The 18,493-nt window shown below is 23.5% G+C and overlaps 7 protein-coding genes across 7 annotated transcripts; 1 reads left to right on the forward strand and 6 right to left on the reverse strand.

Moving 5' to 3' along the window:
- Positions 1-204: 204 nt before the first annotated feature.
- PVVCY_0803060 (profilin, putative) lies at positions 205-1,406 on the forward strand (the record flags this gene model as incomplete). The annotated part of the gene is made up of 4 exons (XM_008627107.1): positions 205-285; positions 555-668; positions 920-1,178; positions 1,336-1,406. The coding sequence occupies 4 exons, from the start codon at positions 205-207 to the stop codon at positions 1,404-1,406; spliced, it is 525 nt and encodes a 174-aa protein (XP_008625329.1).
- An 819-nt stretch (positions 1,407-2,225) lies between these two features.
- Positions 2,226-3,722, reverse strand: PVVCY_0803070 (M18 aspartyl aminopeptidase, putative; the record flags this gene model as incomplete). The annotated part of the gene is made up of 1 exon (XM_008627108.1): positions 2,226-3,722. The coding sequence occupies one exon, from the start codon at positions 3,720-3,722 to the stop codon at positions 2,226-2,228; it is 1,497 nt and encodes a 498-aa protein (XP_008625330.1).
- Positions 3,723-5,023: 1,301 nt separating this feature from the next.
- Positions 5,024-6,356, reverse strand: PVVCY_0803080 (peptide chain release factor 1, putative; the record flags this gene model as incomplete). Its single annotated transcript, XM_008627109.2, has 2 exons — positions 5,024-5,794; positions 5,877-6,356. 2 exons carry the CDS (start codon positions 6,354-6,356, stop codon positions 5,024-5,026), a joined length of 1,251 nt encoding a protein of 416 aa, XP_008625331.2.
- An 896-nt stretch (positions 6,357-7,252) lies between these two features.
- Positions 7,253-8,758, reverse strand: PVVCY_0803090 (palmitoyltransferase DHHC6, putative; the record flags this gene model as incomplete). The annotated part of the gene is made up of 4 exons (XM_037634271.1): positions 7,253-7,501; positions 7,595-8,184; positions 8,292-8,491; positions 8,595-8,758. 4 exons carry the CDS (start codon positions 8,756-8,758, stop codon positions 7,253-7,255), a joined length of 1,203 nt encoding a protein of 400 aa, XP_037490386.1.
- An 802-nt stretch (positions 8,759-9,560) lies between these two features.
- PVVCY_0803100 (apicoplast ribosomal protein S6, putative) lies at positions 9,561-10,315 on the reverse strand (the record flags this gene model as incomplete). The annotated part of the gene is made up of 2 exons (XM_008627111.2): positions 9,561-9,678; positions 9,768-10,315. 2 exons carry the CDS (start codon positions 10,313-10,315, stop codon positions 9,561-9,563), a joined length of 666 nt encoding a protein of 221 aa, XP_008625333.2.
- A 731-nt stretch (positions 10,316-11,046) lies between these two features.
- Positions 11,047-13,797, reverse strand: PVVCY_0803110 (conserved Plasmodium protein, unknown function; the record flags this gene model as incomplete). Its single annotated transcript, XM_008627112.2, has 1 exon — positions 11,047-13,797. The coding sequence occupies one exon, from the start codon at positions 13,795-13,797 to the stop codon at positions 11,047-11,049; it is 2,751 nt and encodes a 916-aa protein (XP_008625334.2).
- A 404-nt stretch (positions 13,798-14,201) lies between these two features.
- PVVCY_0803120 (importin alpha re-exporter, putative) lies at positions 14,202-18,421 on the reverse strand (the record flags this gene model as incomplete). Its single annotated transcript, XM_008627113.2, has 3 exons — positions 14,202-14,318; positions 14,603-14,907; positions 14,992-18,421. 3 exons carry the CDS (start codon positions 18,419-18,421, stop codon positions 14,202-14,204), a joined length of 3,852 nt encoding a protein of 1,283 aa, XP_008625335.2.
- Positions 18,422-18,493: the final 72 nt, after the last annotated feature.

Genomic DNA, 18,493 nt, shown 5'->3' on the forward strand with positions numbered 1-18,493 from the left:
TTATTTATTTTATTTTAATTTTTTATTTCATTTTATTTTATATATTTTTTGCTCTTTTAAAAAAGCAATAAACAAACTATTAATGCTTCCTTTTCCTCATATAATACATTTTAAGCCCTCTTTATAATTGTTTCGATTTTATTGTTTTTTTTTTATTTTTTTTAAATTACATCATATTATATAAATAATTTTTAAAGTAACAAAATGGAAGAATATTCATGGGAAAATTTTTTAAACGATAAGCTTTTAGCAACAAACCAAGTTTGTGCTGCAGGATTAGCTTCAGTAAAATAAACAAATTGAAATAATATATATATGGATTGACAATGTGTTACATTAGGGCATGATTTATTATTATATATACTATCGTGGGTGTATTGATTAGTAGTTTGTGGTGTGCAAACTTATATACCTTCTCAAGCTTTCAATGACACACCTTTTTATTTTTTGCATATTTATATGTTTTATTTCGTGTAATACAGTTTTTAAGATATATGCTTATGTGTATACACACATGCCAATTTTAATACATTTTTTTTTGTATGACATTATAGGAAGAAGATGGAGTTGTATATGAATGTGTAGCAGCCCCCGATGAAAATAATCCAGACTTTGATAAATGGACTCTTTTTTATAAAGAAGATTATGATATAGAAATTGAAGATGAGGTAAAAGACAAAACATAGAATATTAAATACAATAAATTATGTATTTATCAGAAATGTTTTATTATGAAAATGTATTCATATTTTTGAAGTTTTAAAATTTGATCTATCTGTGTGTATGAAAATTTTTTATTCTGATAATAGCTAGCCAAAATATTTATATTTTATTAAAAAAAAAAACTTTTTTTTTTTCGCTATTTATGCTAACCATATATATTTTTTTTTTTTTTGTTGGCTAAATTAAAAAATTTCAGAGTGGAAATAAAAGTACAAAAACCATCTCAGAAGGTCAAATCATTTTGACAATGTTTAATGAGGGCTATGCACCTGATGGAATTTGGCTAGGTGGAACAAAATATCAATTTATAAATATGGATAAGGGTTTAGACTATGAGGGATATAGTTTTGATGTTGCTACGTGTGCAAAATTAAAGGGAGGGATGCACATAATTAAAGTTGGCGGTGGACATATATTAATCGTTTTATATGATGAAGAAAAGGAGCAAGATAGGGGTAAAAAACACATTAAAAATGTAGAGAAAAATTGTTTTATTGAATATGAATAATGCAATACATTTTGTCCCTCCTTATTTATGGAGATATAATGAATTGCATCATGCCTATCCAAATATATCACTCTCATTCGATAACTATTTTATTTTATTTGTAGGAAATTCTAAAAATGCTGCATTGGCATTTTCAAAAGAGCTAGCCGAAAGCACTGGTGCAGGCGAGGCATAAAATGAAGAAAACATTATAAAAATGTAAACAATATAATATGAGCATATATATGTATATACATACACGTGTGTGCATTATATACATTCCCTATCTTTTAATTAGCAAAATGCTACACTAAACATTGACAATTATATAACAATACCATGGCCATTTTCCAATTCTATAGGTATCATGTTTTTTTGGTCACATTATTCATATGCATGTGCATATGTACATTTTTTTTTATATATAAATTATATTTCTTAAGTATAAATCTTTTTCTTATGCCTTTCATTCATTATGCTATAATAAGGTTTTATCAAAAAAGTAGAACGTTAATATTCCATAAAAACTATGCATGAAACATAATATATATATATATGCAAAATTTTAAAACCGTTTTGTGTAAATAAAATAAAATGGAACACACAATCCTCACTGTTTAAGAAAAATGAAAAAGTATATTTAAAATTTCTTTTTTTCGTATATAGTTCTATTTATAAAATATGAAAAAAAACAAAAAGGGGTAAGCAATGCCCATTTTTATCAGCTTTGTTGAAAATGTATAAATTATAATATTGTATAAATAATAATCATATGTAAAAAAAAAAAATGGTGGGTTATTGCGGAAATATAAATAGACATTTATAAATTAGAGATCAATTTTAATGAATATTAAAAAATGCAGGAAATATGATACTATTATATCACTGATATTTTATTGTCATGATATAATTTCTTTGAATTAGTGTCAGTACATAAATATATTTTGTTTGCGATTTATATTACATACTAATGGGTGTGAATTTTCCTTTGTACTTACAATTTGAGTGTAAATGATTATGATTCATGAACACATGTGGAAAGAACTTGATTATAATATGTATAGAAAGCGAATACACCTTTAATCAAATAATAAATATCATGAATAGCTGCAATTTCTCTTATTGAATGCATAGCTAGCTGAGGTATTCCAATATCCATACCTGGCATTGATAAATTTGATGCAACCATAGATCCAACTGTACTACCACATGGTGTATCATTTTTAATCATAAAATTTTGATATTTAATTTTTTGATTATGTTGATTTTGATATAATTCAAATGTTCTTTTTAATAAACAAGCATAATAAGGTGATGTTACATAATTTTTGTTAGTATTATATTTTATAGCAATACCTTCATGAAAACGTAAATGATGACTTTGTTGAATTGTTTCTGGATAATTTGGATGACCACAATGAGCCATATCAACATTTAGTATAAGAGATCTACTCGATAAACTTCCATATATTTCATCTATGGTTGTTTCATTATTTTTTAATTCATTTTTAAATATACTTCCTATTATTCTTTCAATAAAGCTTTTAGTAAAATAAGATTGAGCTCCTATTTCACTAAGCGATCCTATTTCTTCATGATCATATCCAATAGATATATACAAATTATTTCCTAATGTTTCATTTTTACTATCATCACTTTTTAACAGTTTAATTAATTCTATATAAGCTTCAAAGACACTATAAGTTCCAAGTAAGTTATCAAATCTAGCTCCTTCGATAAATTCTTCATAGATACCAGTAAAACAAGGTTGATTAGTATCCATTAAACATAACTCAAAATCTAGTATATCGTCTTCTTTACATTTTAATTCATTTGCTAAAAGATAAAGAAGTGGTGAGGAGTTAAGGTTTTTGCTGCCTTTTTCTTCATCATCAGTATTTGAATTATTTTTCTCTGAAATATTTTCATTTCCTTTTATAAGTTTTTCATATAATAAAGTGGATAAGATTGGTTTTAAATGATTCTCATAATTTACCTTGACCGAAAAATCATACCTTGTTCTATTTTGTAAATGTATAGCTAAACTTGGTAAGAATATAACAGATTTATTAATTTGTATAATTTTTTCAACTAATTTATTATCTTTTTTATATACAACTTGTCCTGATAAACCTAAACTTCTATCAAACCAAGTGTGCCATAATCCTGATCCATAACATTCAACATTTAATTGGCTTATTTGATCTTTTGTAACTTTATTATTTGGTGATATTTTTAAAGCACATGAATCAACATGACCAATGGATATAAGGATCGAACCTGTATTAATATTAAAATTTTTTCCAACAAAAAAACTACATATATTTCTATTCTCTTTACATAAAACATATCCTTGATTTTTTTGTAATTTCCATTGATCTCCTTCTTTTATATGTATCAAACCATGGCTTTCTAATTTTTCTCTTAAATTTTTACATGCCATAAAACTACTTCCACTTCTTTGAATAAATTTCACAGCCTCTTGAGCATATTCTCTTGCCTTTTTATCCATTTGTTTAAAATATTATAAAATAAAAAAAAAGAAAAATATTAATAAATATAGAAAAAGAATGAAACACTAAAATAGTATATCTATACGTATTCTTACACGTATATATGCTGTCGATTTTGTATGTGTATATTTCAACTATTTTTATAAAATCAAAAAAAAGCAAAAATACTTAATTATAATGTATAGGATACAAATTATATTAACAAGCTAGCTATTTTATCATATTAAAATAAAAAAAAAAAAAATATTATATTTTTTTTTATAGCTGATAGAAATATAAAAAAATGAAAACATGTATAAAACTAGTTTGTGCTTTAGTGAAACGACATATTTTTGCAGTCATGTGTTTTTTACCATTTTGTTTTTCTATACTTTAAAATTTATATGCGTAATTATATACAAAATAATAATATAGGATGTAAAAAATCGAAGCATATATTATACGCCTAAAAAAATAGGGGTAAATAAAACCGATGTTTTTATTTTTTTTATCAGTGGCTTATCAAAAATGTACATACATGCTGCATATATATGTTTGGTATACTAAGAATAGAAAAAATAATTAAAGTAAAATAAATTTAGCATAACCATTTTAAAAACTATTTTAATTGTTATAAAACCTGTGGTAAATCATTATAAATAAATCCACAGCGTGTATAGATAATTCACTAAAACATAAAGTATTCTATTCTTATTATATGTTGCTTTATAAAATAAGTGTATATACTATCGATACAATTTATTAACACCTATTTTGTTCATATTTATAAATTCACTTTCTGCTCGATTATTTGTAGAAAATTTCAGCACTATATATTTCCATCTCTCTTTTTTTTGTCACATATTAAATAACCAATAATTACTGTTACTTTATTACACCTTAAGCATTTCGAGAATTTTTATGATGTTGAATTATGTAGAAGCTAAAACTAGGATACCTACATTAATATTTTACTCCATATTTTTATGGATTATTGGGCCTTCTTATGAGTGTGCTGTTTTATGTATATCCACATGCACATCATATATAGAATGCTTGAACATATGTAGTAAATGTTTTAGTCATATTTTTCACACTTTTCTTATTACAAAAAATAAAAAAAATGAATTATTTTGAATTAAAAAATTGACAAGGTGGTGATATGTGCTTAATTTATAACCATGTTTAAAGGTGAAAAAAAAAATTTTATTTTACTAAGTTTTTTCCAACGTACTAAAAAAAGGGTTTGTAAAAACAAGAGGAAAAAAGCATGGAAAAAACATAGAAAAAAGTGTAAAGCTAATTTGTTGGTCATGCGACCTTAACACACATATGAAAACAAATACTCCAGAGTATCATCGATGATGTTTTGATAAAATAAATGTTTTCGTTTATTGATTAAATTAATTAATTGTGTTCCCTTAAAAAATTGATCAATACCAGTATATTGTACATTAGCAATATGATCTATGACTGTATTATGGGAAAAATTGTAAGTTCGTATTTTTTCACTTCTATCACCATTTTGTTTTTGATTTTTTTTGTCTTTTAAAAAGTTCATTTTTTCTTGTTCATAATAAAAGTTATATAATTTATTTTTTATCATTTCCATAGCTATACTTTTATTTTGTATTTGGCTAGATGTTTTTTGTACTTCAACAAATATATTAGTAGGTTTATGAGTAATTTTTACACACGTTTCATTTTTGTTGACACTTTGTCCTCCTGCTCCACCTGATCTTTTTGTTTCAATTATAAAATCATTTTTTGGAATTTTCATTTTTTTTTCAAGTTTTTCTTTTGTTTGTTTTTCATCAAATAATAAAACTACAGAAGTTGATGTTTGCATTTTTTTACTATTTATTGGAATTCTTTGAACTCTATGTATTCCAATCTCTTGTACAAAATCGACATATACTCCTTCCCCTTTTATATGTGCAATAATATTTTTACTTATTCCTTTTCCTTCTTCATTTAATTTGTTATTTTTTATTACACAATCATAATTTTTTAATTTGCAAAAGTTTTCATACATTGAAAATAATTCATTACTAAACATCTTGGCTTCTTGACCCCCGACTCCGGGCACAATCTGTGAATTATAATAAAGCAAAGTGATAGATGTAACCGATGCAGAGACAGATGCATGAATAACGACAAAGGGTATGACCTACCTCAAGCCGAACCTCATTGGAATCAAGATGATGATCCAAATTTACAAAATTTGTATAAATATCTAACATTTCCTTAACAATCGAATCAGAAATATTTTCCAAATTATAATTAATTTCTTTCACCTCTGAATATTCATTAAAATTGATGGTATTTATTTCTTTTGATTCCTCATTTTTTTTAAGGGTTAATTCCATATTCTCTGTAAGAAGTTGCTTATATATATCCAATTCTTCCCAAGCAGTTTTTAATTGTTTAGACATATTTTGTATTTTTGTTATTTTTAATGCTATTTTATTATTATCACATTTTTCTTTTGGTGTTTTATTTGCTAACTCCATTAATGAGGTCTGTTGGTTTGGGGTTAATTGTATGTCAGTCCATGTTGAAAATTTAGATAATATTGTAAGGGGATATATTATTTTTTTTTGATTCCATTTTAACTGTTCCTTTTTGAGTATATAAAAGGAGTATCGATACATCTACTATTTTATAAAATCCGTTTTTTCACAAACTTAATCAAATTATTCTGTAAAAGAAAGGGAGATCAAAGATAAGACGATGTACACATGTGTGGGGGTTACAAGTTTTTGCAACAAAATCTACTTCATTCATCCATTTTGATTATAAGCATTTATATCATAAAGGGCTACATAATGCATATGCCGGTATTTGTGGACTCACCATAGATACCCAATGCAAGATAGGGAAAAAGTAATGGCTTGATGGCTTGGCTCCTGAAATTGAAAAATAACACAAGTTTTCTATTATATTATTTTGGTACTCCTTTTTTCTTTTTTCTTTTTGCCTACTTTTACTTTTTGTGGGCCGCCATATAATTTCACCGTCAATACCCAATTTGATGCCGATTTTATTAAAAATGAAAAATAATAATTGCTTCTTAATTTTTGTAGGTATAAAAAAAGGAATAGGGATATAAAAAAAATAAATAAAAATATTTTCAATATAGCTTATGAAAAAAAAAGTATTATTATATTTTTCTTTCTCCTTATTATTTTCGGATTCCGCTAAGATATCTCGACGTAAATTTTCCCAAGTTGTTTCATTAATCTGGTGAAATAGAAAAGAGCAATAATTGAAAATATTTTTTTTATAGAAATAATTTTAGTAGTTATCAGGTTTTGTTCGTCTATCTATCAATCCACCTTTTTGAGTTTGTAATATTTGATACATATGTACATTTTATGCAGCTTTTAGTTTTATACTTACTATGCAAAGGTAGGTATGATAGAATGCTAAAAAAAAAATTATTATCAAAAAAATAGCTAGAATAAAAATCAATACAACTAGCCAAAATAGAAGTATGTACCTTGAAAATTGAAATTATTAAAGAAATACAAAATTAGCTAGCCAATTGTCAAAATAATAAAAAAAGGCATATATATATGATAGTTATATTTTTTTTAAACCTGCTTCGAGGAATTAAAGAATATACAACTTTAGTGACATTTCTTAATGTTAGAAAAATCGTAATATTTTCAAAATATAAGTATAGAAAGAAAATCGATCGATTATTTTCTCCTACACAATTGTTAATCCAAGGGCAATGATGGTCATACGTTTTAATACACCGTTTACAAAATTTACAATGCTTACTTCGTAGTATCTATGTGAAAAGAAAAACAAATAGGTATTGCTTACTTTAGTAAACACATAATAAATGATGGGGTTGTGACTATATACATGGTTATATATATACCTGGACAATGTCACATTGAATACAATAGTTAAGTTTTGTTTTGTATTGATAAACAGTGTCTCGATATATATGAAAAGGATTTGTTAGGGCACTATTATTTTCATGTTTTATATTTTTTGAAAATATAATATTGCTACTATTTATTTTATATAAGGTAGAATCATAATATTTGTTTGTCTCTGTTTTAATAAAATTCGTTATTTTTTGAGGTGCTTTATTAAAAATATTTATTTGGGTGTTGTTAATTTGGTTAATATTGTTTATGAAAACAGGTTTATATTTGTATGCATTTTTTTTTCTTTTTTTTATGTTTGCTGGATATAATGAAAGTTTCTTTTTTTGTTTTAGAAACAATTCAAAATAAATGTCATTTAATTTGTTGTTTAGTTTGTTATTTATATTTTTTTTATTGTATTTCTTCTTAATTGGGGATGTAGCAATTTGTTCTTTATCATAGTTATTGTGTGTGCAGCTAGCTAAATTGTTAAGGTTTTTATATTTTTTTTTTTTTTTTACACATTTTTCGGTTAAAACAATATCATTTGGGAGATTATGGAAAATTGTCAAACTTGTTAATTCGTCATATATGTCTAATTATATGAAGTGAGAAAAAATAATTTAACAATATTTCGATAGTTTTGAAATAAATATAAGCTTTTATTTAAATGTGAATATGTCTATATTTTTTTATGGTCACCTTTTTTTCTTAAATTTAATGATGAAGCCGAGGAAGTTGTACTTGAAATAGTAGACTTATCTTCATCGCTTGTGGAAAAATTGTAAAAAGATTCAGTTTTTTCTGTATTTTTTCGATTATATATATTTTTTATATTTGTTTTGAATTCATCCGCTATATCTTCGGATACATATCTTGTAGGGCAAGTAGTAATGTAACCACTAAAGAATGTAAGAAAAAAATATATGTACATATTTTGGCTGTTAAATTCAGTGAATATATAAACTTGTGTGTGCAGTTTATTTGTTCATTTTTTTTTCATACGGGTTACATAATGAAGATATTAAGTACAGAAGGAATGAAATAGAGTAAAAGAGAAAATAAGTATTTATGTCTGATAATATATTATAATAATTTTTTAAATAAATATATGTAACTAATACTACAAGTCTAAATGTTATTACTCCAAAGAAAAATATATTTCCCATACTGAAGTAGTAGGAATGTGGGTATGGAAAAGGAAAAAATAAACGTAAATACAAGACAACTATTTCTTAATACATAATATAAAATTTATATTTCCTAGTTCCAATTTTTAAGGAGCCTTTTCTTTAAGGCAAATAATTATTTTGTTATTATTTTTTATCTTTTCACATTTTAATAAACAAAAAATACTACATTAAATTTTGACATCATCTTTGAGTTATTCGAAATAAAAAATTTCGCTTTTTGTTTTGTACTTTGTATTATTTATTTTTATTTTCATGGTGTTACATTGTGAATATAAAGTGTGTAATATTTTCGAGAATACACCAGAAAAAAAAAATATATATATGTATGTGAAAAATTCACGAAAATATTTTTCACCACATTTGTGAAATAATTTTTAAGACATTATTTTTTGATACATTGAAAATTTTTGTCCTGACATTCTTTCCGTTTTTTTTTTTTTTTTTTTTTTTTTTTCTCTTTTTGGCTATTTGTGCTAGCGAAAATGGCTAGCTTTTATTCAAAAAAAAAATAATTAAATAGCTATGATTTAAGTTTGATATTAATATACATTTTTGGGTATGAAAAAACATAAAAATGTGCATACACGTTGGTACGCGCAAATGTATATAATTGGAGTAATGGAAATAGAAAAAAAATAATGATGTGATTATAAAGGGTATGTTTATCAAATTTATGCAAATAAACACATTAAATGACACAAAAAACAAAAATATGGCTAAAATGTTTAGACGATTAAAAATGTTATGCTATGTTATGGTATTGCATAGCTGTGTAAGGCTATGCGGATTTCTTAAAAAAAAAATTTTGTTCGACTTTGTTCATTTCATTAGTTATAGAATCTTCCTCTTTAAATTCAATATTTTTTGTCTTATACTCGTCCTTTGTTATCATCAGCCTGCAAAAGGAAAGGGAATCAATGGGGCAAGTGTGTGTGGAAAATCATATGCATTGACAATTGTATGTACGTATCACGTATGGATATACCTGAGTATATGTTCTTGGGAGCGAAGTTTGTCAGATATTTCTCTAATAAGAGAAGGATATACCTCGAAAGAGAAAAGAATGTAGTATGCCTCAAACTGTTTTTTAATAGGCCTTACTAATCGTCGTTTTCCCATATAAACAATTTTAAAATTTTGAGCATGAACAAGTTTAAGTTCATATATATATTCTGATAATTTTTTTTTTATTTCACTTATAGTATATTCACATGAAAATAATATATCAGCATTATAAGCATTTTTCGGAGATTGTAAAGATTTATATATATTTATATCTTTTTTTTCTTTAACTTTTTTAAATTTTTTTATTAATAATTTATATATATAATCATTGAATGATCCATATAATTTATTATGTTTTATTATTCCTGTTGGTTTTGTTTGGACATTTTTAAAGTAGGTAGTATTCCTTTTTACATTTTCATTTTCTCTATTCTTTAAGAATGGGCTTCTGCCAATTTTATTGATTTGAAATAACTTACATGGGGTTGTCAATAGAAATATAACAATTAAAAACATAAGGTAGTACATCTCAGGAAATTAGTGAAATAAAAAGTTTCACATGGTTTCTCTATATATTCCTTTAAAGTTATATATAAAATAAAAAAAATTGAAGTAATAAAGATATGGTTGGAAAGCGTCGGTAGGATGTAACTCTATTTCTTTATCTGCTCATACATCCTTTTAATGTTTTTTTTTTCACGTTGTCATTTTTTTATCTTATTAGAAAGTTTACATAAGTACACATAAATAGGTATACGCGTTAATGAATGGGAATATGGAGAAGGAGGGTTTTTAATTTTCACAGCAAATTAATTTTTACCATATTATCATGTCATAATATTATTATATTATCACATTATTATATTGTTATAATTTTTAATTTAATCCAATAAAAAGTAAATAATATTTTATTAAAAAGTTAAAAACAAGTTGTATATATATAAAAAAAAAAATATGTATATAAATAATAATACACAATGTAAGCCCTATCACGGAAAGAACTTCCACGCAATTTGCTTTTCACAATCATGAAAATGGAATTTATAATTTATTATTTTTTACTTATAAAAATGGTATATAATTTATTATTTTTTACTTAAAATTTGTTTGTTTCATTGGAGGGGCATAAAATAAAACCGGGAATATACACCAAACACAAATGAAAAAAAAAAAAAAAAAAGAATGAAGCCTGACACTTATTATTTATAAGTTTTTGTGTTAATAAAGTAGGTAAATAATTTTTATACTCGTTAATTCAGCTAATTTGTAAGATCATAGTTTGATATAATATTTTGTATTAATGTGTAGTTTGATAATTTAATTTTTTTTAAATAGTTATACAAATATTTAAGAAGGAGAATGTCCTTTTTATTTATTCTGCTTTTATTTTCAGAATTACTTAATAAGATAGTACTGTCACAAGCATGCTTAATACATTTGTTTATGTAGTGTGGGTTATAGTTAGGTAATTTTGAATAGCCAATAATAATATTAATCCAATCATTAATTTTTATAAATTTATTATATTTATTTTTTTGTAAAATATGTAAATAAAATAGGTTATAAAGTATTATATTATTTTTAATTTTATATTTAGAAAGTAAATTTAATATATTTAAAATGTTCAAAATATTGTCTATTTTTTTATGTTGTATTTTTTTTATATTTCCATAAAATAATTCATCTTTTTCCATTTCTTTATAAAAATAAATAATTTTATAAATATCCAAATTTGAAATAAAGAAAGTAGAGTCCTCTTTAATTGTCACTTTTAATAAGTCTTGTGTTTGTTGTAAAATAATACGATCATTATAATTATATGAATTTATAAAGGTGGATATATATTTTACAAAATTTTGCACACACTTTATTTCATTTGTTGTTAGTTTTGTATATAAATTATTAGGAAATTTATTTTTATACATATTATAATTATTTGTATTTATATAATCCATTGCCATAATATACATAAGTAGGTAAGTAAAGGTGTGTGTTGTTAAGTCTGTACTTAAGTCTGTCCCTAATTTGAAGAAGCCAAATAGTATAGTCTGTATTTGACCAATTTCATATTGATATATATTTGTTTGTACATAATTCATTACACTTTTAAGGATATCATTTTTTTTATAATTAATTTTGTTGTAATAATATATAAGGGCAGTAATATCTTTTGTATTCATACTCTCTAAATTGTTTTCTACAAAATGATCAACGATTTTAATAAACCTGTTAGTAACAAATTTTAAATTAGAATATGCATTACATATATTGAATAAATGTCTTTTATATATTTTAAAAAAATGAAAAAAGATCTGATTATTCTCTGGTAAATTATTATCAAAATTTGTATAATTTGTTTGACATACTGAAGGAAGCATATTTATAATTCCAAACATTCGAACCCGTTTTATTATTTCATTATTGATCATGTTTATAATTGTAAGTATATATTTTATTTCTTCTTGGGAATGTTTTTTTATTTGGCTAGTAAAGGTAGAGAGAAGATAGATTATATTATTAGTATATAAAAAAGGTATATAATATTTGAAAATAAACATAAAGAACTCTTTATATAAATTTAGTTGATCCTCTATTAGTGTTCTATTATTACAACTTTCAAACTTTTTAAGGGTATTATAAAATGAGATATGGTTATATATGTTCAGATTAAAATAGTTAGTATAATTATAATTATTTTGAAATAAAAAATATGATAAGGTACTAATCTGTTTTGTTATTAGCCAATTATTTTGAATAATGATTTTATTTATATTTCCATCTAATTTATTGTTTAATATTTTATAAAAATATTGTGGAAATAATGTTACTAATTTTATAATACTTGTATGTTTGGTTGTTTGATTTTTACAATCTAACTTCAAAACTGAAAAAAATATATCAATAAGTGTTTCATGAATTTGTTGTTTAGCTTCTGTACTAGATATACTGCCCTCTCTTGTATGACCTACAACATCATCTGTTGTATCACTAAAATTTTGAAAGTTATAAATTTGAAAAATATATTCATACTTTTTTAAAAAACTTAATATGGCAATATAATTATGGATGTCTAAAAATATTTTTTTTTTGTAATATTTTTTTATATCATTTATTTTGCTTACACTTGTTAGTACTGCTTTTTGTTTAGTACAAAGTGGTGAGCCGTTTATTATGACCACGTTTTTACCCATAACATAATTAATTAAGTTGAAGTAAAATAAGTTGAATAAGTTTGAATTGATAAGGCATTGGCTTGATACACTCATATGCTTATTCATTATTGTCAAAGCTTCAACAACCGTTTGGCTGTCAACCGTTTGGCTGTCAACCGTTTTCCTATCAACAATTTGTACTTTTTCATTTTCCAAATTATTTGACTGAATTGCTTGAACGAGCTTCTTCAATGTTAGACGAAATAGAGTTCCCGCAGTTTTGTCGTACCTCCCATCTTGCAGTACACATATGGCATTAAACATGTGTAGAAAGTTCCCAACAGTTTCAATTTTGACATTTTGTATGACACAATTTTTAGTGATATTGTTTGGTAAGATTTGATTTTGCTTACATTCTTTTCTACATCGAATTAAAACATATTTTAAGTATTTATTGAAAAAGGAAATCGAATATTTTCTCCCAAAATAAATAAATTTTTTTATTTTTGTTTCATTGTCTGTTGTGGTAGTTGGGAATGAGCATGGCAAGGATTCATCTTTTGTATAATTGTTACATTGTTTTTTTTGAAATTTATTGAGATTCCTTTTTTTAAAGCATATATTATTTTTTAGTGATATATTATGAATACCTGAGTACTTGTTTTTACAATTTTCAACGTTTTTTTTTTCTAGAAAGTTTATAAATAAACATATCGATGAAATTGGGTATGCAATATCATTTAAGTTGAAATATTTTATATTTTCATTTTGTAAAATAAAATTGTAAAATTGTTTTAACTTTATTTCATCCTTATCTTTACATATAGTATTAACAAATCTAAGTACAACATTTTTCATTGTGTTTTATTAGTCAAACCCCTGTTCATTTTGAGTTTGATCCCTATCCAGCCTCTCGGCATTGTAGGCATTTTCTTATGCATTTTTCAGGTTTGTAATGTCGCTAACTCTTACTAATTTATTTTTATTTTATTTTTCTTATCTTATTTTATTTTATTATTTTTCATTTTTGTTTCCGTTTAAAAATAGAAAGATACCAATTTAAAAATAATATATGCATGAACATTATGGCAGTTTGAAATATGCATTTCCCATTGGGAGAAAAAAAAGTTTTAGTAAATAAAATAATTAAATAGGGTAATATATAGCAAAAAAAAAAAAAAAAATAAATAAAATTATATATATAATATATGCACTTATTTATTATTTTTACATTTTCACTTTTTCACATTTTATGCAATTTGTTAGTTGCTAAAAAGTTGAAGAATATTGTTGAATCCGTTGGAGCTACATATTTGCATGAACTCGGGGGTATACAAATTTTTCTTCAGCTCGGTGTTTATGTCTATGTTCCGTAAAACCTGAAAAAATAGAAAGTGAAAAAATAGAAAGTGAAAAAATAGAAAGTGAAAAAATAGAAAGTGAAAAAATAGAAAGTGAAAAAATAGAAAGTGATAAAATAGAAAGTGATAAAATAGAAAGTGAAAAAATAGAAAGTGAAAAAATAGAAAGTGAAAAAATAGAAAGTGAAAAAATAAAAAGTGAAAAAATAGAAAGTGAAAAAATAGAAAGTGAAAAAATAAAAAGTGAAAAAATAGAAAGTGAACAAATGCAATGACCCTATTTAGAACCCGCTTAAGCTTACCGTTTCGTTGATGTTTTCATTATTTATCATTTGCAATTTGACATAAGTAACTTCAAAGTCCTTATCTACCTCATCTTTTTCAGGATTAAGACTCTGTTGTGTTTTACTTTTTTTCATAACAAGTTCATTTTTTGTAATATTTTTATTCAAGGAATTAAGTATTTCTACAATAAGGGGTTCGTTTCTTATTTTGTCATTATTTATTATCTTTGTGAGGGCAATAAAAATAATAATTTTTTCATTTATGTTGATTAGTTTATCCATGACTGGCATGTAGAGACTCTTGAGGACGTTGAAGATGAGGCCTGCGGGGGGAAGTGGTGAATAGCAAAATGAAGAAATAGCGACGTAATGAATGCAAACAAAATTACATAAGATGACTAGCTTACCGTTTTGGACTTGGTCGATGACAGTTAGAAAGTGGTCTGCATTTGTTTTGAGGATGAAAACTGAAAGTGAGTGAATGACTTTTATTTTAATAATGTCATTTTTGTATTGTTGTAAGAATGTGAATAATAGAACAAAGAGAGGTTTAAGAAATGATTGATAATATTCTAGGGGAAGATAAGTAAATATAATTAAAATAATTTGAAAAGAATCTATAGAAATTTTTTTGTTAGATAAACAATAATGATAGATATTAAATAATTGTTGCATATTATTTTTAATAATATCTTGAAATAAATTATGTTTTTTAAAATAGCTAGTTAGAACACATATGATTCCATTTGGATTTCCGACACTACTTTTCCATAAATCTATTTGGTATAAATTTGTAAGAATATCTAGATGTACTTTTTTAATCTGATTTGTATTATTTATAATAATAGATAATATTTGAAAAATATATGGAATAAAATCATGAATATAAAGTTCTAATATTTTTGAAAAAGTAGATATAACAACATCTTCGATAAGGTTGATACATGTTTGATCTTGTTGTTTATAAATTAAAGAAATAATAAGAGTAAACAATTCAAATAGATAATGATTAAAGATGGGATTGTGTGAATCATTAATAATTATTTTAATTGTATTGTCAATAAGTTGGAGAACTAAAATAGTATATTGATTTGAAATTTTGTCTGAAAAATTCATAAATATTCTTAAAATTGTAATTAATATATATTCATTCAATATTTTGTTATATACATTATATTTCAATAAAAATAATAATCTATTTAAAATATTTATAACAACATTTTGATAGATTAGATCTAGTAATTCTTTATTTATTTGACAATTTAATAATCTATTTATACATAAACAAGCATAATTATGTATCATATTTTTTTCATTAAATAGTAAGTGATATAAAAATGAAAAGATATCTGCAATATTTTCATGACTTGTACATATATTTCTATTATTTAATATAAACTTAAGTATTGATAAGAGATAGATTGTATTTTTTGAGTTAAATATGTCTTCATTTTTTAGCCATATTAATTTATCTGATAGGTTTACTGATGTTGAATTGGTGGTATTAGAAATTTGTTGATTTTGAAATATATTATCATTTACATTATAAAATAAAGAATCAAAATTTGGGCATTTCATATATATAGATATAACAAAATTTTTTAAATCATTTTTAATATTATGTTGATAAAAGTTTGTAGATAAATTTATTTGATTTAAACATGTGATAAGTTGTATTTTATATTCCATATTACATGGCTCATAAAATGGGCTTTTAGAATTTATTTCATCATTAACAGATGTAGAACCCATTCCTTGATTAGATGTAACTGCTTGTCCATTTTGATTCCCTTCTTGCATAAGAAAAGAATCTTTAGATAATATTTTAAACTCTAAGATTGGGAAACAAATGTCAAAATAATTACTACATAATGTTTTAAGAAAATATATAGCAGTTGATTTTATTGAAAAAGCATTTGAATTATTTAAATCATTTCGAAAATAGTCTAGATCAGCTTCTAATATTTCTTCAATGTCACTATATTTTAATCGTATATGTTGAAGTACACATTCTATAACTTTCTCTAAAAATTTAGTTTCTTTATATGGATTTAAATCATTTTTTTCTAAGTTCATATGATGAATTAATTTGATAGTAGCAGATAAACAATTATAATTATGGCATAACAAAGATTTATCTTTTTCTTTATATAATATTTGTATTAATGAATATATCAACTTAATAATATATGCTTTTGATTCATCTTGATATCTTTCAGACATAATTTTAATTATATCTATTGTTATTATTTTACATTTTAATATGTTCTTTTCAAAATTGCTTAATAATTTATTTAGATAATCATTAGATGTTAGTTTATTAGCTAGATCTGTTCCATTTGCATTTAAAAGATAAAATTTCCCATCGATATTATGAGTATTTGTTATACATCTGGTAGATTCATTGATTCCAAATTTAAAATTTCTGACCATAGATAGATGTAAAAAATAATTCCTTAAAACTTCTATATCATATGTAATAAAATTATAAAAGATGTTGTAAAATATGTCAAAGTTATCCTCATAATATTCTGGTAAATCTATAGTATTGATATTGTAAAAAACTTTTAAAAAAATATATATATTCATAAGTATATCATTAATAGTATAGAAACAGATGTTCATTTCATTATCCAGATTTACATCATATGTGTTTGTTCTTTCACTTAATTTTATGTTTATATAATTTGTATATTCTCTAAACTTGTTGTATAAATAAATAAAATATAATGTAAGTGGATATTCAATATGTGTTAAAATAATTTTAATATCAAATTTAGCTACATATCCATTATCTTTATATTTTTTTATAATTTTTCTTAAAATTTTTAGAGCAATATATTTACTTCTAAACTTGTTGATATCTATATTTTTGAAAGTTGAATTACAATTATTGAGTTTTAATAGGTCTATAATTTTTACATTATTATTATAGTCTTTAAGTATTGTTCCTTTGCCCATAAAATTTAATCCATTTATAATAAACTGTTCTGGATTTGTTTCACAATTGGCTATATTTGCTTGTAAGGAATTATTATCTTTAGATATATTATACAACATATAATCATCTAAAACAAATAAATTATGTTTATCATTGGATTTATATATTTTTTTTGTATCGTTAATACAATTTACAATATCATCATTCATTGTTGTGTTTCTGTTATTTATAATGTTCTTAATATTATTTATGTTTTCCATTATTTTTGTAAATTCAACATGATAATTATTTTGATTTATATTTTGTAAGATGAATTTATTTTGTGCATATAACATAATACATTCTATATTCTTCATAGCATTGATATTATTTTTTTTTTCATCGCTGTTAAGTATACTTAAAATATAATTTAAATCACCATCGTTGATATATAATATGATTAGATATAATAAAATATAATCATATTCATCTGAAATATTGTACTTAAATAAATGCATTAATATTTCAAATAAATATTTATCCAGCTGTTTTATTTCATTATTATTTATATCTAATAATAAATGCAAACATAAATGTTTTATAATTATGCATAGATCATTACTTATTTCTAAACTCTCTAAATTACTATGTATACTTTTTTTAATATAATTTTTTATACTTATTAATATACTTGTCTTAACATTTATATTTAAATAGTTGTCATATATATTTTTTTTTTCATTCTGTTCAACATATGGGTACATAATTAATTTAAAAAGAATTTTAATATAATTCTCTTTATTTGGATCTGTATATATTGCACTTATTTTTTGCTCACTCGATTTTATTTCATCAAAATTGTTAGACACACTTTGTGTAAATATTACAAGAAGATCTTTTTCAACATTGTCTTCCATTGTAGTTTTGTTTATTTTGCTTGTTTTGTGATTAGTGTAAAAGTATTTATTCAATTTGTATCGTGTCAAAAC

This window comes from Plasmodium vinckei (genome assembly GCF_900681995.1).
Source record: "Plasmodium vinckei vinckei genome assembly, chromosome: PVVCY_08".
Taxonomy (NCBI): domain Eukaryota; phylum Apicomplexa; class Aconoidasida; order Haemosporida; family Plasmodiidae; genus Plasmodium; species Plasmodium vinckei.